General features: G+C 46.4%; 1 protein-coding gene across 1 annotated transcript in view; it reads right to left on the reverse strand.

The window, feature by feature from the left end:
• The window catches only part of LOC144175765 (uncharacterized), a 419,826-nt gene extending 394,074 nt beyond the window's left edge, over window positions 1–25,752 (reverse strand). The window contains exons 1-2 of the mRNA XM_077704781.1: window positions 25,739–25,752; window positions 24,972–25,200 (exon numbers count right to left, since the gene is read on the reverse strand). Coding sequence (XP_077560907.1) covers window positions 24,972–25,200; window positions 25,739–25,752 — 243 coding nt within the window. The remainder of the gene's footprint in view (window positions 1–24,971; window positions 25,201–25,738) is intronic.
• Between the last annotated feature and the right edge of the window lie 320 nt (window positions 25,753–26,072).

Below are 26,072 nucleotides of genomic sequence, written 5' to 3' on the forward strand. Positions count from 1 at the left end.
CATTCCACATGGCCGAATGTGTACTGTCGGGAGTTAAAGTCTGGATTCCACGCAAGCACCAACCAAAACACACTGCAGTGCCACCTTGGGGAAGGGCGACTGCTGCCGAGATAAAGGCTGTGTCGCTTATTTTAACTGCACGCATCATAGTTTGCACCTATGCGTTGATGCAGTGTTGGTAAGCAGAGTGACTGAACAGTGTTGCTTCAGCTGCACATGTTGTGCCTCTTTTCAAAGGTGGCCCCAGTGAGTGGCTGAATTTGCAGTTGCTATATGTGTGCGCATTAATTGTCATCTGTGTTTTTGTTCTTTATTGTTACTCCGTCTTCTTCAGTCATCGTTGCACTTCCTATACAATGTGGGACTCAAGAGTAAAATAATGCATACTCTGGCCTTGTTTGAATGAAGCATGTCTTGTGCTTGAGTTCGTGATAAGGAGTAACAAGAGCGGCCCACTGGTTCATCATATCATTATACGCTAATTACATCGTTCATCATTGCTCAGCGAGAACACTTAGGGAAGGTGTGACACGTGGGCAACCGAAGCGAAACAGCTCAGTCCTTTTTCGTACTAAGAGCGTATCAACTCAGGCGAGCCAACGAAGGTGCATGCAGTTAAAATGGGACGCACAACCAGTGTGTCGACAGCAGAAGCTCTTTCGCATGATGGCCCTGCAATACATTTTGGCCGCGACTTGTGTGGACTCCATACTTTTGCTCCCGACATGGAAATGGAAAAAGTTGGCTTGTTGCCATTTAGGAATCGTCATAGCACAGCTGCAACCTCGTGTAGTCTTCAGTGTTCCAGCTTTGTCTGCCTTGGAATTGCTGTGCTTAATTGAAGGAGTGGGCACTTTGGCCTCTTTCTGTGACTTCAAATTAAGGGAACGGCCGTTGTATACACAAAGGAGCCATGAAGACAGAATACAAGTTTGTTTTATTTGAAAGATTTCGCGTTTTATAGTGCCCCCAGCGCTTGTCCGGCATCAAATGATGCCGTATTCACTGAAAAATTGATCACTTTAGATTAAATTTTGATTCTCCATCCAAATCGTAGGTTTTCGTAATTTCAGCAATGATGTCATGAGCGCGTGTATTCAAGCGAAATTCCACTGCGTCATTCGGGTTTGCGGCCTTGCTGTCCGTCAGCCCTCCCAGGTGGTACTACTATAGTCATCCACGAACCGTTGTCCGCCGTTGCTTTGTTTTTGGGCGTATTTGCACCTGGCTTGTTTTCGTTACTGTAAAAAGTGATCGTCTCGTGAAACCTCAGAGCAGACTGCTGCCAGTCTGATTCAGAGCAGACTGGCAGCCGTCCCGGCACGACTGCTAATTCCTGCGTTTACGCATTGCAGGCACTGACAGGGTACCTCATCCAGGCCTGATATCACCACCGGATAGCAAGATACTACGCTCGGCTACGCGCAGTCGCACTGCGGCCGTCCCATCTGCACGTGCCGCATCGACTCACCGCCTCAACCGAATGTGGCGTCTGCTTTCCTGGCAACTCCGCTGGTGGCGTCCCCTTCATCTATAAATACGGCCTCGACTGGACTGACGGCATTCAGAGCAGACTGGCAGCCGTCCCGGCACGACTGCTAATTCCTGCGTTTACGCATTGCAGGCACTGACAGGGTACCTCATCCAGGCCTGATATCACCACCGGATAGCAAGATACTACGCTCGGCTACGCGCAGTCGCACTGCGGCCGTCCCATCTGCACGTGCCGCATCGACTCACCGCCTCAACCGAATGTGGCGTCTGCTTTCCTGGCAACTCCGCTGGTGGCGTCCCCTTCATCTATAAATACGGCCTCGACTGGACTGACGGCATTCAGAGCAGACTGGCAGCCGTCCCGGCACGACTGCTAATTCCTGCGTTTACGCATTGCAGGTGGGTTATGGGAGCTTGTTGCGTTTTCTGCTTGCTTTGAAAATGGCTGTCTGTCTGCTCTGAGTGCCTACACGTTTGTGCATTGGCGCCCTACACGGGCATCCTTCTCTTGTTCTTGTGGGTATTGGTCTGATTCTCTGTTTCACTGGCTTGCCTCGATGGATGCCCTTGCTGTCTTCACCAAAGCGCTGGGGGACAAAACGCCCAGTTCTATTAAAGAACTCACAAAGGTGCTAATAGAAATGTTCAGCACCATCATGGCGGCCATGACAGAGGTTAAAACTAGCGTCAGTAGTTTTGAGGAGTCTCTGAAGTTCCATAGTCAGGGCTTTGACGAGTTCAGAGCTGAGCTAAAGGCTGTCCGGCAGGAGCTGAGTGAAGTTAAAAAGCGCAGTCTTGAAGACGAAAGGGAACGTCATCAACTGATGAAGGAACTCAGAGACGCAAAGAAAGCAATTGTAGACCTGAACCAGTACTCCCGGCGGACTAATCTAGAACTTAAAGGAGTACCGTTAACGGAAAAGGAAGACCTTGGTCAAACACTGCAAAAGGTGGCCACTTGCCTGAGTGTTCCGCTCTCGGATCATGACGTGGATGTGGTGCACCGCGTCCCCACAAAAGGGGGCGGGCCGCCCAACATAATCGTCAAATTCAACTCTCGAGCTACCCGTGACAAGCTTCTGCTCGCCGCAAAAAAGAAGAGGCTGAACGCGTCCCTGCTGGGATATCAAGTTGATTGCCCAGTATACGTGAACGACCACTTGTGTCCTGAAAACAAAATCCTGCTCGGAAAAGCTATCCAGTGCAAACGGGAAAAAAATTGGAAATTCGCATGGGTTGCTGACGGCAAAATTCTAATGAGGAAGTCCGAGAGCTCGAGAGTTGTACACGTCACATGCGATGACGACCTGGTCAAAATAGTATAAATAGCTGTTTGCAGCTACTGGTACTCCTATACCTAACATCATGCCACTCTCAGTAATCACCCCTGACAGCGTATCTAAAACCAACAACGTCTCTGTTTTCTACACGAACATCCGCAGTTTAAACAAGAATTTGAACTTGCTCCTTGCGTTCCTTTCTACGCATCCTCAACCTGTCGATGTTATAGCGTTGACAGAAACATGGCTAAAAAAGGGCGAAAATGGCAACATCGATGGGTACTCATTCATATCTAATTCACGAGAGTCACGCACGCGCGGCGGTGGTGTGGCCCTCTTTGTTAAATCAGGATACTCGTTTTCGAAATTAGAATCTGTCACATGCAGCTGCGCTGATATCGAATCACTGTTCATCAACTTGGAATGTTCCCTTATCATAGGAGTTATTTACCGACCTCCGAACTCATCTTACGTTTCTTTTTTAGGTATGCTTGAAAAGGCGCTATTTACACTTGCGGCAAACTACACTGTTCCCATTGTCATTACGGGAGACTTTAATATTGATACGCGCAGTCCAACGTCATCCGATTACGAGTTTTTACTTGCTTCTTTCAATCTTCGAAACTTGATTTCTACGCCCACACGTTTAACTAGCACCTCAGCGACGATCATAGACCACGTGTTGACAAACATATCCACCCCGATCAATGCAAGTGTGTATGGCGAACCAATCTCTGATCACCTACCTATTTTTATTTCAATTATGGACCTATCCAAGGCTGTACCTAAAAATCACTCTGCTGTTAGAAAAATCGATTATACCCTATTAAGGAATGAACTTTTAGCTCTCGTCCCAAACAGTCTATACCATGATGATGTAAATACTGAGGTTGCCAATCTAATCGAAACTGTAAAGACTGCAATCAGTAACGCTAGCAGTACCATATCGTCTCGGTCTTATAACGCCCCGATCTGCCCTTGGATGACTCAAGAAATTCTTGCTATCTTGAAGAAAAAACAGTTCTGGTACAATAAATGGAAACAGCATAAACATAATAATTATTATTTAGGTCAGTATAAAAGGTTTCGGAATCAATCTGTGGCAATAACCCGCGTACGCAAGAAGAACTACTATTCCAGCTTGATTCAACGCGCGAATGGGGATTCAAAAAAAATATGGAAAATTATACAAGGAGTTGTAGGAAATTCTAGTGCGCATCGTATTCTCCCTTTAACAATAGACGAACAAACTGCTGAAAGCTTCAATTCATACTTCACTAGTATTGGCCCGTCCTTGGTGTCTAGTCATCCTGACTCTAATTACATGTGTTTAGCCAGCTCCATATCCAATACCTTCTTTACTCATGACATAGAGTTAGGCGAGCTGTTATCTACCGTGAAAAAATTGTGTAATAATAAAACCCCAGGGCTGGATGGAATCACAGTCCGCCTCATCAAGGATTACATAGACGTATTAGGCCCCATCTTGTGCCACATTTTCAATCATTCCCTAGCCACCTCGTCCTACCCTGATCCTCTAAAAATCGCCAAAGTATTACCCGTATTCAAAGACGGTGATCGCTCTGACCCTTCGTGTTACCGCCCGATATCAGTTCTCAGTATAATCAATAACATCTTTGAAAAGCTACTTTCTTCACGAATCAACAAATTTCTGGAAAAATATCAAATACTATGTCCGCAACAGCATGGTTTCCGTCCGGGATATTCTACTTCCACTGCGGTTCTAACACTGACGCAAAATGTCAACACAGCTTTAAATAACCATAAACCAGTTTCCATTGTATTTCTTGACCTTCAGAAGGCATTCGACACTATCGACCACAGCATCCTTCAGAACAAATTAAATAACTATGGCTTTAGAAATGAAAGCTTTGAATTCTTCTCCAGCTACTTAACTCATCGTAGTCAGATTGTTACTCTAGGTGGCATCACTTCTTCGCAAAAACCGATACGCACAGGGGTCCCGCAGGGATCTGTCCTGGGCCCTTTGTTCTTTATATTATATGTAAATGACCTACCACTGGTTATTAATTCGGCAGAGCTACTATTGTACGCGGATGATGCAGCTTTAGTTGTTACGGGGCAAAATATGCAAGAAATCGAAACAAAGACAAATGCTGAACTATCAAATATATCAAATTGGTTCAAGGCAAATAAACTTACCCTCAACGCCAAAAAAACAAAGTACATGATAATTCATTCCCGACATAAGCCCATAAATCTAGACAGCATTCAAATAAAGATAAATAATTATGCACTCGAACGCACCAATTCATTTAAATACCTAGGTGTAGTCATTGACAACCATTTCCACTGGCAAGACAATATAAAATTAGTGTGCTCGAGGTTATCTTCGGGCTGTCATGCATTGTTGCAAGCGAGAAATTATTTCGACCTTGCAATTTTACGGATTCTGTACTTTTCTCTCGTCCACTGTCATTTATCCTACTGCATAGATTCATGGGGTTGGACTTACACTACATACCTTGAACCTTTACGAAAATTGCAGAAGCGCTCATTAAGAATAATAACGCACTCAAGCCATGATCATCCCAGCGCACCCCTGTTTAGTAAACTACAAATTTTACCAATGGACAGTTTGCGTCAACAGAAAACAGCCATTGCCATTAATCATATCATAAGGTATAACCGCCCTGTCCATTCGTCCATTCTTTGCTCCTCATCCCGCCCTACGAGGAATTCTGCTGCCGGTAATTTCAACCTTCCTCCTACCAATAACGTATATGGAGAACGATGTCTACAGTTCGTCGGTACCAAAATCTGGAATAGATTGCCCCAGGATATAAAATCGGCGGTTAACTTTCCTCTTAAAATAAAGAAACACTTCCTTGCAATCCTTAATGAGTCTCCGTCACCCCCCTAATAGCAACAAAACCGTTCAACTCTTGTGTACAAGTATCACACGTCCAGCGAAAGTTTACTGTGTAGTTGTTATTACTCGTTGCCTTTCTTTTGCCTGTGTATAATAATTGCATATTTCTGTTATCTTACCCAAGTTTGAGTATGTGAATATATATGTCTGTACAATGCCCTAGCCTTCTTTTCTATATTCGCAATGTTTAGTATCTTGTATTCTGTAACCTGTTAGAATGCCTTGTATCTCAACATTGGACCCTATACTAGCCTCCGGCTATGGGTCCAAGCAGTCTTTTGAACTATCATGTTGGAATTGAAAATAAAGTGAAATGAAAGTGAAAGAAAGTGAAAGTGAACCTGGGGTATCCTCGATAAACAGGGTCACGTAAGACAACGCCGCTTACGCCAATCGGCCAGTGTCCTGTAAGACATCTTCAAAGCGGCGGAGTGCTGTGCACCTAAAACAAGCATAGTGCGCCCAGTATCAACAGCAGTGCGCATCGGTACTTCTATGCTTACGTGTGTTTTCGTAACTTCCATTGTTTACTGCACCATTCTTACTGCTGTAAAATGAATATGCATTACACTTAAGCGCAAATAGTTCGTTCGGAAAGCCTATGAGCCGTGCCTAATTTGCGTTTGCTTTTTCCGTCCTCGGCCAATCGTGCAGCTGGGCTGATATGACATCATAGGTTCTGTTGCGGGAAATGAGCTAGTGAGTCGCATGGTCATTCCGTTTTTTCCTAATTATGTAGCTTATTTAAACGAAGTGTGCGTTAACAGTGGTGGCATTATGATTCTAACGAGGCAATCTTTCGAATGAATCGAACTCGTGTTTTGTCCTCATGACTCCTTTAACTAGGATCATGATTGCTTGGCTGCCTTCTGGCCGTCATGTCTTAACACGCTCCTACTGAGAAACATTTTTTGGCAAAAGTGGTTTCCTCCTCGGTTGCCACCTGGACATTAATGAGCGTTACAAGTGTGTAAGCAGTGCCTACAACCTGATAAAAGCATACTTGAATTTCGAGTTGTCAACTTTCCACGTGATGTGAGTGGTGGTGGCACAATGCACTTCTGACAGATGTAACAGCAGTAGCTATGCTGATGTAACAGCAATAGCTATACCGTCGCTCATGAATATAAAGCTCTGGTTTGGTTTTTGAATCAAACGCTGCTGATTGCACTTGGCAGTTGCATGGTCAATTGCGATAATGCAGCTTTATGCCGTATTAATTGTTTAAACTCGGTGAGTGATATGTTGAGGATGGCCCTCACACCCACTGTTGTACCCAGCTGTTCGAGGTGAAACAATTATCGTTTTCAGCATAACTGCTAAGAGTGGAATGCTGTCTCGGCTAGTGCTTGGTGCGAAGCTGGATCATTCTTGCTTTCTCAAGACCACTTGCCAAAGCCTGCTTCAGCCACCACGATGTCATTACAGTGAAAAACTCATTTATTTACAAAGGGGTGGCGAGTCAAGATGGCGGACTGGGCTACCAGCTAGCTTCATCGTCTTCCTCCTCAGTATTGTAACGTGACATCTTTCTCGCTGGTGTCAAAATTTAAGGAGGCCAATATCGCAAGGCCCTGGAGGCCATAACATTTCCCCCATAAAAGATGCAGCCATCTCTGCAAGTCAGTGAGTGTCACGTGGTTCAAAGCGTTTCAAGCAAGGTACGCGAGCCACTTGAGTTCTGCGACTACGCCGTCCTCAAGCAGTAAGCTGAACATGACATAGTTGAGACAACTAAGTCAGTGAAGGTCCACAAATGGGCTGTCTTAATGTGACAGCAGTTTCTTGCAAAGTCCATGCTGTCGCTGAGGTGTCCAGAGCAAAACCAGGTCTCCCCGCGAGTACGAATTTCCTGATGTCAGCTGTTGTAACGGAGTTTCGAGCGATCTTGTGACGGCAGTATGTGGAGACTAGTGAGTTTCTGAGCTTCTTCAGCAACGCAGAGGGTGTTTGATAGGCTGGCCTCGTCGTGAAAGAAGGGGAAGATGGTGTTGAGGTAGTTGGGGGAACACGTGCGTCAACTGGGTAGAATTGTCTCATTGTCTCATGCTTGGTAGTGTGGTAAGCATGGGTAATAAACGGCAAGATGTCGTCCCAGTTGTGGTCAGAAGCAACAGGCATGGCATTCATGTTAGTGAGTGTCCGGATGGTCCGCTCAGTGAGACCGTTTGTTTGTTTATGGCAGAATGGCAGAATTGAGACTCGGACAGATGAATGGCAGAATTGAGACTCGGACAGATGAAGTAGCTCTTTAACGACGTCAGCAGTGAACTGGCCCCCACGGTCACTGATGAGGACACGAGGTGGGCCATGTTGAAGTATACGGCGACTGAGAATGAAGTTCGTCACTTTGGCAGCTGTTGCAGATGACAATGCAGCTGTATCACTATGGCGTGAAAGGTAGTCGATGCACACGATCATCCAATGGTTCCCATTCTTTGACCGAGGTTAAGGGACCATCAAATCTATGCCCACTTTTTAAACTGGTAAAGGGGGGGAGGGGGATTCGCAGGGTGGAGTCTTCCCGGCTGAGCAGGCGTGGGGCATTTGTTGCGTTGACACTGGGGCCAACTCACCACATACAGCTCGGTCGACTGTCACATTTTCGGGCAAAAATGAATGCTGTTGTGTGCGGTGAAGAGTGCATGCACAGTACCGATGCCCAGCTGTGGCTTAGTCGTGCATAGCATGAATTACAGAACAATTTTTCTCGCATTACTAGGAGGTGCCAGGATCCCGTCGGCGAGTAGCTCTTCTTGTGTTGCAGACCATTGTGAACACAGGAGGATTGGGTCTGACCGTACAGCAGTAAACAGTGCTTTCACTGAACCCGAACTGGAACTAAACCAAAAAAAAGAGAATAGCATTTACTGGCTCACGACAAAGGAGTTAGAACATTTGTTGTTGGTAATCCGCAGTCAATGTCATTTGGTGCCGTCAATCTGGTAATCACCAATGCACTTTCTCCCGCAGACCAATCACAACACTACAAGCCCGCTATCTATGGTCGCTAATTGTCACATTTGTGGTCTTAATTCTTGTGTGTCACTTAAACATGAAGCCGAATGAAGTCTTGAATAGCCATACATACATTTGCTTCTTCTAAACAAGTGCAGTATATTTTTTCCCCATTGCTTAAATTTTTGTTGTTGATCTGTGGTAAAGAATGTAACAGGTTATCTGCTGTTCCTTTTATTCATTTTGTTCCTTTTGCTGTTATCTGCTGTTACTTTTTTAGCTTGCCTAGATCAGTCCTGAGAATTGGTTATATCTTGTGAGGAAAATAAGGCATGCAAAGAAGGTAGCACTAGCAGGAAAATATCCCCGGTTTGCCTGCAGTGTGTACTGCACGTCCCATTCCGGCTTTCCTGTGGGCAAAACATCATGTAGAAAGCTTCTACTGTTGACATCACTGTGCGACAGATATAGACATGAAGCTGCCTCCCCATACTGAATTCAGATGTCATTCAAATAGCTTCAACTTCCACAACTAAACTAATTATCAAGTGTTTTCATCATAGGAGATTCTGTCAGAGAAGTACCTATTTGAAAAGAGCTACAGTTATGTCCAGTAATAAGCTAAAACAGCTTCTGCATTGACATTATTTGCCACAAAAGTGATGAAACATAGGCCATCAGTTTGAATGGTTTGATTGTCAGCTGACCACCACAACATATAGGCCTGTGATTTTCCCTACCCTGGGGTAAACTTGTATGTGCACATAGCACTGTTACTAGTAGTGATGCCACAGGTTACCTACACTTTGCCCTGTAAGTGTATGTCAGTGAAAAAAAATTTTGTTTCGCTTAAATGTGTTAAAGTGTGCACACCTATATGTTGTGTAAGTGACAGGAGAAGTTCGAGGACACCGAAGCATTTCTTATGGGTTTGGAATGCAAAAGTACTAGTGTCCCATTGCACGCATGGTTTTCTCCACAAGCAGCTGTTGGAATTTCTTGCCGAGACTGGCCTATACACTATTCTGTAGGTCATGAAGCCACTTGCATCCCCTCACTTTCCTTTTTTTACCCCTCTGTTACTTTGATGCCCTGTGTCAAAATTGTGCAATAAATAAATAAAAAGAATGCCACAGAGTGTTCCTTCAAGTGGGTATGTTCACATCACAGCCTATAGGAACTGGTGAATTCACCGTGAATTTTGAAAGCACCTTTCATTATCAGTCGCCAGTCCAACTCTGTCGGTATGTGAGAATTTAGTTTGTTATGAGTAAGGGAATTGGCCATGAGCTTCTAACAGCGGTCATTGTCATTGTCACCTTTTGAGAGAGTAAATGTTTATTGAAAGGGAGAAGAGGCCGGCCTAAGAAACTACTTGGGCCTGCTATTTCCCATTGGGGGAATGGAACTGGGGACAAAAAGAGAACGGAATGAATATGGAAGATATGAGGAATGACAGTGAAATCGGCAAATGAACTATGTACAAGCAGTACAACCAATAAACGCCTCATGTACAATGGGTCGCTGAATCAGATTATTACAGGGCGAGTGTCCAAGTGTAGTGTTAATGCTGCCTCAAGGATCTTTCGCTCACTAGAGTACTTTGGACAAGCGCTAAGCAAATGTTCGATAGTTTCAGGACAACCACACAGAAGGCAGTCCGGGCTGTCCTCGCGTCCGATTGTGTGGAGACTTTTAGGTGAATGCTACTCCAAGACGCAGCCGGTGTAGCAATGTCTCTTCACTTCTGCGAAGCCGAGGAGCGTGAGCGAGCTAGAACTTTTGCTCTGCATCGAGCCTGTGAAGCCGTTCATGTCGATTCTGTGGGCCAAACGAATGCAAGGCTGTAGCTTGTTTACGTGCTCGGTAGAGTATCGTGTTGGCATCTTGCCGTGTGATGGGTATAGCCAAGAGAGTTCCATTGTGGTGTGTCTGCTGGGCTTCTGCATCTGCCAATGGGTTTGTGAGAATTATGGGTGGGTATGTGAAGTTGCAGCCAAATGCGATTTGGTGGAACAGCCAATTGGTTCTGATGGCAGCTGTAGTCGTTGCTGGCTAATCCACCTGAGTTGGTATGTCGTCATGCCAATATTCATTTTATCCTGTCATTACTACCGTAATGTCGACCCTCTTTACGTGCCAAGCAATGTCGAAATCACTGTACATTGAGCTGCATGTACCAGTTGTCCGCGTTTTCTAAGTAGAAAGCCACAACGCATTCACAAGACCCACTTTCACTTGGAACCATAAAACACACTGGCGACGGGGATGCGTACTGGGATCGCATTTTAGACGTGTATTATTCCCATCCAATCCCGAATTTTAATAAAAAAAATCTGAGAGCTGACACTATTGCTGATTAGCGATCGCAGTGACATGTAGTTTGCCTCGGGCGATAGATAGAAGTCAATCTGGCATAAAGCATGTACAGACCTACAGATGTGCATTTAATGTTGAGTTTAAGTGCAAGGAAAATCAACGTTTGTCAGCCTTCAACCTTCAGTTGTTAAAATTTTATGAAATATGAAAGCATAAAATTGTTAAGTTGAATGAAAAGCAGTAGAACTTACACTGATTGTTGTCTTGAAAAGTGTTTTTGCTCCTCCTGCTAGTTTCTACCTTTAATTTTATGTGTGGTGAACAAAACTTCATGTAAAGTTCATTTCAATAGCCAACACGCCCCTCCACCATGTGTGTAATCATTTCCTTAGCCGGTGCAGTATTGCATTCTGGGTCAATTTTCCTGCTTGGAACTTCTGATTATGCTAGGTGGCAAGTTGAAGGTGAACTTGAGTGAGTTTGTGTTGTGGGTGCCCAAGAGGTTTTGTGAGGGTGTAAAGGTGGGCAGGTGAAGGGCCGTTTTGTAGGCTTTCCATGGAAACACTGGTTCCAGAAACTTATTTTTTTGCTTTGCAAACAATTCTGATGAAACTTCATAGGCATGTTCAGTTTTTTTAGCTGATTTCAAATATCTAATTAGTTTTGATGTGAGGCAACTAGTTTCTGTGTTAATTAAAAGAATTCCTTGATTGTTTTTGAGAACAGTAGAAAAAAAACTATTCAACAAAAGATTGCCAGCAAGACATGAATAGATACCAGAAGTGGTGGAGAATGAAACGTGAAGCAGTTTTTTTGTTTTGCAATCACATACAAGTTTACACCAACTCTAACTTCTAAGTTTGAACTACTACTGCTAACCAATTAAAAATAATGTTAATTAAACAATTACTGAAACACAAAATGCAAAATCTGCTTCCCATATCGCATGGCTTACACATTCAGCTTCATAGTGCGAAAGAAATGATCATTTCTAGCTGCACTACATGCTGGGATGTACTATTGGCGTCAAATGAAACGCGAACATGAAAATATGAACCAGAACGTGCAAAATTGAAAAGTACTGTTCGTAGAGTTCATATAATGGCTTGCTATTGTTATGTTTGGAAATCCCCTGTTTCGAACTTTGTTTTTGTAACTAAGCGACGCGTCATTTAACTTGCATGGAAAGAAATCGCGCTATTTGTGTGTTCAGGTTCACATTTTCGTGTTCGCTTTTCATTTGATGCCGATAGTACCTCTCGAGAGTTTTGTATCACTGCGATACTACTCGAGGCGAAAAAGTGTGGAATTATGGAAAAATAATTATTTCTTTATTAAAATCGGGCCTCTATGGCTTTTATAAGTCGGTGGAACTGTTCTACATATGGAATTTTTGGAGGAAAAACTACAAATCAAGAGGAAAGTGACACCTGAATAAATGCTTTTTTGGGCAATTTTTTGGTCTTAAAGACCCATGTTCCCCCTTAACATATCAAATTTTCTTAATTCAGGGGGGTTCGACTGGAGTATAAGTCATCCTGTAGGTGATGCGACTAAGCAGCAGGGCCTGTTTGAGCTTGCTCGCAAGATTCATCCTCTCTGAGTACTGCGAGTTGGTGTCTTAGACGTTGAGTGAGGCATGTACGTTGCGAACATGCTTTAGTGAGTTGGAGGCTAAGGGCAGCACTCGGGCCATCACGATGCAAAGGAACGCCAAGATTACACAGAGCAGAAACTTGGGGGATAGGAGTGTTTTTAATTGCCAGAGGAGAATTTGATGGGGTTTCGGCAGGTCTTTCTCGCGTGCGTAAGCGAAGCATCAGTAGTGCAGACTTCTCGGCTTGGCAGCGTAACCCTTTTGGTATGAGATACGTGTTGATTGCATCTATAGCTTGCTGTAGGGTGTCGTGTCGGCTCCAACTGACCTTGACTTGTCCACAGTATGATGTTGTCGGCATAGAGAGTGTAATGAAGGTCTGAGATTTGGTGAAGGTCTGAGATTTGGTGAAGTCTTATGGGTGAGTGGAGTAATTAGCATTGAAAAAGAGAGGTGATGTAACGGAGCCTCCAGAATTTTTTCTTCGCCTTTTTTGGCTGTAACAGCGCGTGTTGAGCGAACAGTCCGGTACAAAAGCCAAACATGGCATAAGGATACTGTCCGCTTGTTCAAGGTGCGTGGTGATTTGTGTATGTACCAAGTGTTCAAATGTTTTGCCAACAGAAGAGGTACAGGCGTAGTCCTTGGAGGTTTGTGGATCTTCGGTATGAGGGTGATATCTGCTCGTCCACTGTGCAGGAAATTCAAACAGTGCTTGTGCGGGCTGTTGAGTTAGATAACAACGCTGTTTTTCTTTGTAATGAATTCCTTGCTCTGGCTTGTATTTTTTTGTGTACTTTCATCCTTTCATGCTCTTTTATTATCTTTTTTGGCCTCAATCCTCCCCCGAAATGAAATCCTGGATACGAAACTGGTGGGTGGATGATGTTGCACCAAGAGATGTTTTTTTTTGCACCCCCACGCTCACGTGTCTTTCCCTTTGTGCTCCCATGCCACTATAAACTTGTAGTCCCTGTTTCGCAAACAATGCTGGGTGCATTTGCAGAATTCCAACCTTCAAAGGTCGTCATCAGTGGTACAACTGACAGCTGGGCATTTAGGCACATGTGGACATTAAATTTGGGTTTTGTTGAATTTATTTTGAGTGTTCTATTATTCTTCTCTGTCACTGAAGTTTTCTGAAATATGCCCAATTAGCAATTAGCTCGTGATATTTTGCAGCACTAAATTCACTTCAAGTAAATCCTATGGCTAGTTTAGAAAATGTTGAACTCCGATCGATCCGGAGGAGGAGAAAATAACTTTATGCGGTCGAAAGGGGAGGCCTATTCAGGCCTGTGGCATTCTAGACGACAGCCAAGATGCCTTAACTCCTGGCGATGTCTTCCTTTGGATGGCCCACTGTTGGATTTCAGGCTTTTCGCTGTGCGGCACTGTTTCCCATTGCTCCTTACTAGTGATAATAAATGTTCCTTTTGAATTTTCGAACCCATGTCTCTGTATACTGGGGCGTTCCCACAGCATGCGAGCCAAGGTCGCAAGCTTTGGGCAGTGTTTACATCCAGCGTTGTCTATTTACAAATGGAAGGGCCAGTACAGCCTTGGGTTTGGATAAGTGATCATCTGGAGACGTCTACACACCACTTCTTGTTTCTTGGTGAGCGAGGGGCCAGCAGCCGGGTGGCTTCGTCTTTCCCCTTTGTAGTGAACAAGCACGTCTCGGCGAGAACAGACGCGATCTTTGGAGTTGTCTGTGGAATGTGTGCTGGGGCTCTCGGTGGGTGAGATCTCGGGTAGCCTCGTTGGCCCGTTCGTTGCCTTGTAGTGCCACATGTGCGGGGGTCTGGTGTTTTGGTTCGTCTCGTGGCAGGTAAAGATCCTGCGCCTTCCGTTGGAAATTCTTCCTTTTGCAGATCGCTTGATGGGAATCGCTAATCATTTTCCGCACTTGGGTAGCTGCTGTATAGGGCAAGGGCAAAGGCCAGTTCTTCGTCCTCCTTTAGGTGTTTGGGTGGAGCAGGGTTCAAGAACGTTGCTCGAGCAGTCGGTAGCGGCTGAAACCATAGCTCCACGTGGCTGTGTCAATACGAACGTGCGGATTTCCTCAAGTTCCTGGACTCACAGCTCTCTCCGCAGGGGTGGAGATGTTGTCGCCGACGGTATTCTCATATAAAATGCGCAGGCGTCTGCTCGCGGCTGTCTTGGTGAGGTGCTCTAGGTGCGCAGTGTGTTGCACGGCTTGCACTTGATTTGTTCTTCGAAAGTGTTGCGCACACCCAACGCGGCATATTTTTCGTTTGGAGCGTACATGGGTATTCCTAGGGCTTAGACATGCTCATTTCTTGATGAGGCTGCTTGGTTTGCAGTCATTTTAAAATATTTACGGAATTGTGGAGTTGTTAGGGGTTTGTGTGAGGGAGAGGCTGGAAGATGGGTACTTGTTGTTAAGGGGGGGATATGGCGATCCACCCGCCCCAGTTGACTGAACAGTTCGCAAACTGGGGTCACTTAAAATCTAAGCTGAATAAACTTGCGCTAGCGCTGTTGGGTAATGAAATTGTAGGTTTAAAACTATATTATGACCCTTGATCTAAATTCCGGCGGAGGCTAAATAAGTGATGGGAAGCGGCAGCGTCTCGCGGTGTCCTACGGCTACGGGTCGAATATGACAAGCGGGAGGTCGGCGGGGGAGCGGGGGCGATGCTACGATATGAACTAGACACTTCTAGCTTCACTGTACTATCAGATCCTTTCGCCCCTAACGAGATACGCGGCTTGTTTGGTTTTAATAATCAGTATCCTGGAGTAGCTGCCTAGCGATGATAAATAAGGGTATCTAAACAAATGGCGTAAACATGCACAGCAAACCGCGGTATGTACCTGCGTTGCTTAAAATCAGCTGCCGACAGTTTTTACCTACGATTGCCTTTGTGCAGTCGCGCGGGCGCCGGCTGGCAGCTTGTTATGTAGCTTTGTGCTTTACACAAATATTGACGCCCAGGTGCAACACACGACGCGGGGCGCTGCGCGTTTCTCGCGCAAGCTCGACCATTGCCCAGGTCAGGTTAGTTTTTCCAGACAGCTCTCACACTACTGAAGTTCGCGTAAATCCATATCGCGGCCTCTCAACGCCGAAAGTACACAACAAACGTCTTCGAATCGAGCACGCATTAATAAAAAAAAAAGTAAAAGCATTGCACGCACGTCATTGGACTCGCCGGCCAATAAGATGGCTCTAGCGGCGCCGGAGTGTGCGGTGTGCCGGAGAGACCGTTTAAACCCCTTCCGCCATCCGCCGGGCGTTCCGGCCGCCGGAATGATTTTGGCCGGAACGGAACGACCTCGCCGGAGGTACCATTTATAGGCCTTTAGGTCGACGGTTGCTCTCCGCTTGCGCTTGAACCCCCCTCAGCGTCGCATCACACCACGGTTCCCGCGAGGGGAGGTGGGCGTAATTTTTTATGGTTTCTTCCGGGGTTTTTTGGAGCGAATAGATTAATTGGGTTGCGCGGCGTTGTGATTGTTGTTTGGTGTTATTGGGGTCTATGAGGCTACGAAGTATCTGCCATGCCTTTCTGGTTGAGAGCTGTCCTTTGAGGTCGTCGCAGAGGAAGTTCCAATTCGATCGCGCGAGAGTTTGGGCATGCTGTTCTATTTGTGTTCGGAGGTGTGCTAGTTTGAGTTTGAGTGCTCTTTTGTGTTTGTGCTTACGCCATCGTTTTCCGATGCTGCAATAAGCTTCCCACAGGTGAGTAATATGAGGGTCAACGTATGGGGTGGGGATTTTAGGGGTCGATGAGAGAGGTACTCTGTTTTTTGGCGTGTAGGATAGATGTGATCCATGTTTCGAGCTGACTTTCTGTGTTGGGGGGAGGATTGTCTAGACTTGTGGTTCTCCATTGGTCCCAGTTGGTAAGGATGTGTTTATTTCGTAGGGGGCGTGTATGAGCGTTACAAATAATTTGTGTTTGAGTAATGAAGTGGTCACTTCCTAGGGATTGTGGAAGTGGGTTCCATGTGGCGTTGGACATGTTTTTCGTTATGGTTAGGTCGGGAGCTGTGTCCTTTTGGACGCTGTTGCCTAATCTGGTGGGCTGTTGAGGGTCGTTATGCATTGTGAGTTGGAGTTCCTGTATAACTTCCCATAGTATTCTACCCTTTCGGGTGGTGCGTGTGTATTCCCATGCTGTATGTGGCGCGTTGAAGTCGCCCAGAATGAGTACTGGCTGGGCTTTGGAATGGTGTATGGCTTGTTAGAATAACGCTTTGAAATTAGTATCGGTGGATTTGGGTGGGCTGTAGACGTTCAAGGCGTGTTAGTGGGTATTAGTTGATTTGGGAGGTAAAAGAGTAATGAATACGTGGGGGATGTCAGAGTTGAGCATGTGTTGTTGGGTGGCTGTATTCCTATGTTTGGGGAAACGAGTATCCTGATGTACTCTGTAATTGAGAAGTTTGGTTGGCGTGTGTGTTTCTTGTAGCGCTATGAGGAGGGGTGTTTGGTCGAGTGCGGTGCGGAATGCCTGGAGGTTAGAGCGTCTGGTTCTGTACCCTCTGCCATTCCATTGCCATATTGTCACGAAGCCAAGGACGACGCAGTTGTCTTGAATTAGAAACAAGTAACAAATATCTGAAGACCTGAACTGGACCCAACGTATCACTAATATCTGCTCAACTACTGAAAAGAAGTTGGTTCTTACGTCGCAAATTAATACTCGCTCCAGCACCCGTAAAATTAGCCGCCTACTTAACAATAGTAAGGCCTACACTGGAATACGCAAACATCATTTGGGACCCTCATCAAAAAGGATTAATTAAGAACATCGAGCGGGTACGAAGAAGGGCGGCTAGATTTATTCTTTTAAAATATTCTCGTAATGATTATGTAACACAGATGCTGCAAGAACTAAATTTTCAACCCCTCCTAGACCGACGTCCCATAGCCAGTTTTAAATTATTGTTTTTGCTCTCCCAAAATACATTTAACTTTGATGCAGAGTAGTACATAAGTCCACGTCAAGTGCGGAGCCTACGACGTGACCACCCCAGAAAATATCTAGTTCCTCAATGTCGTGTGAACACATATGCATACTCTTTCTTCCCTAGAACAATAAAAGAGTGGAATGTATTACTGGGTGCTATACGTGATTCTGAAACTGCAGAACATTTTGAAAACAATGTTACAAAATATTTTCTAAGTGAATCTTCGTGAACGGTGATTGCTTTTTTTGCGTCTGTGTGCCTGTGTTCTATTGTAAATTTGAATGTATTTGCTGTAACTTGTATCGTGTACGTTGTAGGATGTAGTATTGTGAAGTGTATTTTGTGATGTATGTGATGTGGCATGTAAGTTGTAGAATGTACTATAGTGATGTATTCTTTTTGTATTGGCTATGCATTTCTTCTTTACGCTTGACATGACGGTTGTTATGTCTGTTTTTTACCCCACCTCTGTAACGGCCCAAGCGGCCAACAGTACCTGGAAATAAAATAAATAAAATAACTTTTGCTCCCCTAACAACTCAAAAGAATACAGAGGCGGCGAAGTAGCGGTCAACAAAGTGACTTGCGCAGTCGAATCGAATACCGCGGCGTCTGCTCTGCAGGCTTTTACCTTTCGGCTCGAGTGTTTCTGGAAGGAACCTTATGATGCAGTGAATGCGAAAGGATTGGTGTTCAGTTGTAGAACGGATAAGCCGGCATTGTGCGCTCCGCCACGTTTCACGGCTGCTGTCATGTAGACACTTCGGAGTCCATCGCCACATACGCCGCATGCACCGCTGAAATTTGTAAAACATATGTCGGCAGTAGCACGTGTTCAGTGGTACGCATGTGTTCTCTTATTATCATGATCATCATTTTCTCGTTGCCACGCATTCGTACTGTTCCAGTAACGAGACACCAAGGCTCGGCCAATCGCCTTCGTTACCCCTACGTATTCTCTATCAGCGGGTACGGGCTTTTTTGCTCACCTAATTGATACTTGTGTAATAACCACGCTCTAATTTACAGAATTTGTTAGAATGGCATTAGTTCATGTAGTGTATCACTCCGCCGAAGCGACGGGCCCAGATGTCAAGGCGCGCACGTTTCGAAAGGAGACTGCATGGTCTGAGTTTAACAGCCAAGCTGTTTTCCATAGCGTCATTTTTCGTGTCTGCAGTTGAAAATACCAAGACGCTGCGGAGCGCTCGTGAGCGTGTGCCTCGCGACCACCGCCCAGCGCCCCCTACGCACAGTTGTCAAGCCAAGCATAGCCACTTAGGCAGATTGGCCAAGATTGGCAAAAAAAACGTCAGAGTTTGACGTAAACCTGGAAACACTTGCTCGGAATGAGAGAGACACGTCATAGCATATACGCCCCTCTAAGGTGGTGTCCAATGACTGTACACCACTTCCAAAAAAAAAGAAGAAAGAAGCTCACACTTATAGCAACACTGATGGGGCAAAGGTCGTTGTGACAGCGAGAAGAAGCAAATGGGCTGCAACGGTGGACTTAAACCTTCGTGATGGTCGTGAACGTTGCGTACAGCTTCAAGTCTAACGCGTTAGTGTGAGCTTCCTTCATTTTTTCGCACATTGTTTGTTTGTAATCACTGCAGTAATTTGTGAGCAGATTAAGTCCTAGAAGTCACGGAAACTACTGTTGTCGCGTTCAGAGCCCTCGCAGTAACGTAAGCTTTGCGTTGGCCGGCCGTACCAGACGACTGCAGTGATGAGGCGCGGGGGAAACTTCCGCTGTTGAGTTGCACCCCCCCCCCCCCCCTCAGTGTAGTGCTGAGCACACGTTTTCAAATCTACCGACTGCAGAGCCCTTTCGCTCGGCTCCCCTGTAGTCGGCTTGAATGTGGTGCTCTTCTCGCATTTCGGAGGGCCCTGGCTCGAATTCCACTTAGCCCAAAATTTACTTGATCTTCTCCACAACGCGACTATACTTACTTTGTTTCTACACGAGCTTCGCTTATACGTGGGTGTGTAGTCGTTCCGAGAATATATTGGTCTGCCTTTTATCATTTGGGTCAAGGCGACAAGGCGAGCCCATAAAGTGCTCCGCACTTAAAAGCGCAGGCTCAGGCAACATTGTCTGCGAGCCATGTCCCGTGGCCACGTTGACACGGCCGCGGCGGGAAGGAGGCCGGCGCCGTCGGGCCAGCTTGCCATAACACCTTCTCAATGCGCCCCTCGCTCCTCGGTGTTGGGGTTTAGATTCTCCGTTTTTTGAAAACGTTGCGGAAGAGGAAACAGCGACACCTCCGAATGCCGAGGCCGGAAGGCCGTGGCGCAGTGTCAACACAAAATCATTCATGGCACGTTGACGGACATTTTGAGTTTGATGGAGATTGATGCAAAATTTGATGGAAATTTTGGTGCCTCGAGCATATTCTGAAGCATCAATCACCAGGCACGCGGATATGAAGAGCGAAGAAATCGATCCGAAATGCCCGTGACTCTCGAAACTTCAAGACATGTGCATTATTTTTATGTAGGCGTGAAAAAAAAATTGGGGCAATATTCTGGACGTTTTACGTCAGCGGTATTCTGTAATTTTTTTCGTCGTAGGTTGAGAAGGGCACGAAAATAGTACCAAGTTATGAAATATAATTACATTTTGCCATTCGTGCGGGAAATGTAGAGGGACACCAAAGGCTGAGTAACCTTTTGTTTCAGCTGGTAGATTGAGTGTTCCGTAGCCCTCTTAGCTTTTGATCGACAGCCAACGATGCCTTGTTTGCTGAAAAAAAAAAATTAGAGCTGGCGTTTCCTTCTGCGTTTCCCTTCCATTTTCTTCGTGACGTTTCCCAGCACGTGAGAAAGTGGCTTTCCGAGCCCGGTATGACTCGATCGTCGCCGTCTTCCTGAAAGCCTGTTCTCATTGATTTTCAGTTTCGTCGCAGCTAATGAGGACGCGTGTTTTTGATGCCATATGTAGCGCCCCCTGGGAGCAGAGCAGGTGTTGAAAGTACGCATGCAACTGATCAAGCAATTTAACGGCGTTCTGTTTCTGGTCCATAGCTCTTTTACAATACATGCTGTTGCCACTGGCTGCTTCTGTACATTTATTTATTTTATTTATTTAAAACATACTGCAAGCCCATTGAAGGGCCCAAGCAGGAGGGGCATGACAAGAAAAAAAAAACATTTAGGCACAATACACATGGTACGCTGATCAAAATAGTTTGAACAAATACAGGAATGCACCGAAGTTACAAAAATACATGCGCTAGTGGTCAGTAGGGACGAAGTCCACGGTTTCGCGAAATCTCTTCTGGTCGTGTAAGATATTTACAGTAAAAACAAACTGTTGGGCAAGTTGGTGCATATTTGGTAAAACGCACAGCGTGAATTGACAAGGACGATAGAAAGAAGGCAAACACAAGCGCTCTAAGCTTGTGTTTGAGCGCTTGTGCTTGACTTCTTTCTATCGCCCTTGTTAATTCGCGCTCTACGCTTTACCATCATAGTATGAACGCGTGGTCGGCGACCCAAGCTTTCTGGAAAAAGGCAAGAAAGACGTTTCCGATTCCATATGGAAGCCTTGTTCACTCTAGAATAAGGAGGCCGTATTAAATCCGGAACGACTTTCTTACCTTTTCTAATAAACCTTTCGCCGGCGACCTGTAGGTACGGTAGGCTCTCGTGTTCGATCCGCATGCATACATCTTTTGACTGCGCTTGCTCACAAAGAAAACGCTTCAATGAAATCGGAGCTGAAACCCTGCCGCCAGGGCTGTGACATCAAATTTTATGATGCGTGCTTACTGTGGTTTGAATCTTTTCAAAAGCGCGTGCCCATGAAAAGTTCCCGCATGCATTTATTTTCGACATCTTCACGTCCCTGCCGGCTCTGTGTCTGCTTCAGACGAAGCTCCACCAACCCCGTTCCAGCGTGCATTCGCGGTTTGTGATGTCACAAAGCGCAGCAAGGGAAAGTGAATAGGGCGTCAACACCTGTTTTTACGCTTTTCGCATTTTCTGTGTTAATAAGCAACTGCAGTTGCTGCGAGTGTTACGGTTGTTTTTCACAACACTGTAATCTACCGATATACGGAACTTGCTTTTGCTCCTAACTGCCTCTTTAACGCGTACCGTTATAGTGTTAGGGTGTAGTGTGCGCGTCGCAGAAAAGCTGGTATTGTCGGCGGCGTTGACCATGAGGAAAAAATACTGTGGCGACACCTCGCGGAGCCCACTGAAACCCCCGAAATCATAACGCGCTCACCCAACGTATGGTGTGCGAGCAGCAGCGAAACGTGTTCACCGCTCGAGGGCCTCTCTGAGTGGTCCGATGATGACAGCGCTATGATGTAATGCGGCGTAGTGAATGGCTCCCAATAACGCTATCCCGTGCCACGCAAAGAGGCGCAGCTTAAAGGGACCCTGCGACACTTTTTTCAACTTTTTTTCCAAATCCTAAATTCTTGGAAAAGTAGTCAACCAACACATAGTGTACGTAGATTAGGGGGTCGCGAAGTACCTCAGACAGAAATTACGACTCCATGCCCACCAGGTAAGTTAGAAACTTGCTCAAACGATTTTTCTGTCTTTCCCGGGATTGGCGTCCCTCGACAGCGGGAATTGCGTTATTATACAGCGGCTCTGCTGGCTTCCCCTAGTTACAGCAATGAACGCATTCGTTAGAAACTTTAAAAAGAAAACCACAAGAGCAAAGCAGAAACGGAAGACGTATGAACCGTGACGAGCAAATAGTGCAGTGAGCGCTCCGTGCGGGGGATAACTATAGCTTTTGCAGTGCTTCCAGACGGGAGGGAAAGAGTGAAAGCGTTTATAGAAAGCGTTGCGGAGTTTCTCTAATTAGACACCAAATGTTTATTAAAGCTTTCTTAGTGGGATTGACGGCGTCCTGTCAAACAACTAACGAATTTCCCCATAGACCAGTTGGTCGACCGAAAAGCTGTGACACAAGACCTCTGAACCCACGGCGCATGCGTGAAACAGGGCTTCCGTTGCGTCAAAACAGTTACTTGAAAATCACAAAAAAGAAATGCTTCTACATGGGCTGTATTCACTGGCGTGGCACGCACGCGGGCAACCATGTGTGTGCCCGTCATTTGTTACGTCGGGCTCCGCGAGATGGCGGTACTTGTCCGTGTGTTTGACGCTCCAAGCTGTCCCCCATCGAACTCAAAGTAATGCCTGGACTCCAATGTGAGTGCGATTAATGACGTATCTGTTCACACCACCGCCGAGAATCGGCTTGACACCAGTATATGAAATCTTGAGCGATACATTTCGCTGCGTAAGTCGTTGAAGTAGATTAGTATAATGGCACATTTTCAGCGTAGTCTGATGCGGAGCCACAACTGGGGCTGTACAAAATGGAAGTTCGCTCCTGAATTCTCTGTAATGGAATTATATGTAGAGCTCAAATCGGCGGCATACATAGTTATCGCAGTAAAGCCACTAGGTCACGAATAAAAAAAAACTTGCTGCAGGAAATCTGGCAAATATTAATGCACGAATGCATGAGTAAAAATAAAAACTAAGGACACATAAAAAAGTCATGTCGCATATGCTAGCAAACCAGTAATGTAATGCATAATATAAAATATAGAAATGCTCCCATCCGCAGGCTTATGTGCCAGGTCGAGAAATATTTGTATGCGTTAACAAAGGTTGATCACCCGATTTCTTTCAGCGTTTATTAACTTCACTGTACTCGCTAAGTATTACGCGATTTGCGTGCGAGCGCGCACCTTAATTAATAGCCACGCATAAATGCGATTTTCCCGTCCCCTGTATGCGCCTCATGGCAGTTCCGAAAATTTGTGTTTCCATAGCCGCAGATTAGCACATACCGAACAGGCAACACCTGATAATGCGGAAGAGGTATTCAAGGCAGACCGCGTCAGTTGTAAGTCAGCTGGCAATTATAACGCCCAGCGCTGCAGCGTTTTCATCGCACATGGAAACATAAAGAAGCGACAAAGGGATAATATACAGCGTCCACACCCATGCATAATTATTTTGTTCTACAACCTTTCATAGTGCGTCCACAACCAACCATATTAGCGTAGGCCGGAAAAGAATGCTTTAAAACAAGCTTTAGAACGTTATAATAACACCCAGAATTGTGCTTTACACGACTTTGCAGCGCTTCCGGTTTTATTTAGTTACGGTAAGCAGTCATTAAAAAAACACTAAAGCCATCGCACAACTGTATTTGGACAAAACGCGTGAACAAGAAACTACGCGATGAACGCGAATCAAAACAGCGCTAAAACAACCTTTATTTGGGATTTTTTGTGACTAAGTAATCTCTGAACGTTGGCACACTTTACGTAGTTGGACAACAAGGCCCCATTTATAGCAGCACCCCAAAACAATAGCTTAATTCGCCCATCGGACCCGCCCTGGTGGCTCAGTGGCTAAGGCGTTGCGCTGCTGAGCAAGAAGTCGCGGGTTCGATTCCCGGCCGCGGTGGCCGGTTTTCGGATGGAGGCGAAAAGCAAAAAGGCCCGTGTGTACGAGATTTAGGCGCACGTTAAAGAACCCCAGGTGGTCGAAATTAATCCGGAGCCCTCCGCTACGACGCGCCTCATCGCCTGCGTTGCGTCGGCGCGTTAAACTCTACAATCAATGTAATTCGCCCTTCGAGCCGCGCCGGCGCTGCTCGCCGATGCGCACGGGCACCAGCGTAGACCGCGGCGAGAAACGCACCCGAAAAGGCCAGCAATGCGGAATGACGCTACGCCGGCCAACACAGCCGCCCAGGTTGATGTCAACAAGCGGTCGCTCTTCTCTCAACTTTGTCTATTAAGGAGGGACGGTAAATTTTTCAGCGCTTCGCAGGAAACCGAGATATGTCCAAGCAGCAGAAAGATACCTCACACTAGGTAAACATCCACGATGAGAGCACGTGGCCGTAATATTGTTACGTGGCGGCACGGCAAAGGTAAGGCGGGTGTGTCACGCTCGTGAACGGGCTATTTAGAGTCAGACCGGCCACCTAGGAATTCTCAAGTGTCGGGGGTTTTGCACGCCGAAGCTACGCCAAGGCTATGAGGCGAGCCTGAGTGGACGGCTGCGGATTGATTTGGGTTGCCTTCAGGGGTCGTTAACGTCCGCAGAAATCTCAGCACACGGGCGTTTTCCCTTTTCGTTCCCATCGCGATAGCTATGTACTGCGAAGCTCCCCATTTGTACTACCTGCCGCGCTGGCTGAGGAGTTTGGCTGCCGAGTGCAAGGACGCGGGTTCGATCCCGGCCGCTTTTCTGACGGAGGCGAAGAGCGGGTTGGCGCACGTTAAAGATACCGAGCAGGTGGTAGAAATTAATCCGGAGCCCTCCACTACCGCGCGCCTCATAAACCCTACAATCAGAGTTCCGCTATTTTCCGGGACACGTGCTAGTGTCGTTTATGTTCGCCTATGACCTGCAGTCCGGATCCGGGGAAGTGGGCCAAGTGGGGCAGAGGAGATTCGCTCACCAGGAGCGGGTTGTGGGCCAGCAGGGCTTCTCCGTGGCGGTCGCAGCCGACGGCGGACACGAGGCGCACCTTGGCTTGCAGGAGTCGCGCCAGGCAGTCGGCCACGTTGCGGCCCACGCCGCCCCAGCTGGTGCGGATGCGGCCCAAGTGCGTCGCACCGGTCAGCTGCACCGAATGAGGCGGAGTGATTTCAACATCCCCCCTCTGCACCAGCTGCGGAACAACTACACTTTTAGAGCGGGGCGAAAGAAAAATCCGGCAGAAATCCGGTAGGCAGAAAACTCCTTCGGCGCAACCTCATGCGCATGCACGAAAAAAACCGGGTTAAGCAAGAGTCTGAGAGAGACTGGCTGGGTTGATAGACGACGTAGCTGCTGCGCTCTCGCATCTACCAACCCCGCTAATTTGAACCCGTGCATTGGAAGGACCGGTACAGAGTCTCTCTCGCAGCGACTCGCGGTCGCAGCGAACTGCTGCGCGAAGCACAGTTCAAGCGGCAGGGCAGGACCGGCCCCACGTTACAGCTTCGATGGTTGGCCGTCAGTGCGGAGGGCATTTATTTCGATTCTCATTCGCAGCTTGTTCCCCCAGCCATCTGGGGTGGGGAACCTGCGACAAAACTTGTTGATAACGGTTGTTCTCTCTTCGAAAACAGGGCTTAGAAATTGCATTTGCACCCCCGTCCGCCCCCTTCACCATCCAGGGTAGGGCCATAATAATGCTACCCTGCCAACATATATTTATTGTGAGCGCGTATGTCGCCTCACCACGGCCTGGACATCTACGACACTTACAGGGACTTGTTCATGCACTCTGGGCAATCTCCCGCATTCCTTCCTCGCCTTAACATTATCATTCTCATTAACATTACCTAACCCTCTGAGTCCCTCGTGCGTGATCATCATCGCTCTCGGTACGGTGTTCAGAACCCACTGGATCACCGAATAAACGTCCTGGTTCACCCGTTGCCTTACAATATGTCAATTTCATTTAGCTATCCCAGATTACTATAGAGTTAAAGATGATAACGTTTTCTAACAAATAAACGCTTAGGTGTGTGTTGCATAGCTTGCGTACAAATTTATAGCTGGAACCAGACCC

This window comes from Haemaphysalis longicornis, unplaced genomic scaffold (genome assembly GCF_048455015.1).
Source record: "Haemaphysalis longicornis isolate Haplotype H1 unplaced genomic scaffold, Haemaphysalis longicornis Haplotype H1 scaffold_3, whole genome shotgun sequence".
NCBI lineage: Eukaryota > Metazoa > Arthropoda > Arachnida > Ixodida > Ixodidae > Haemaphysalis > Haemaphysalis longicornis.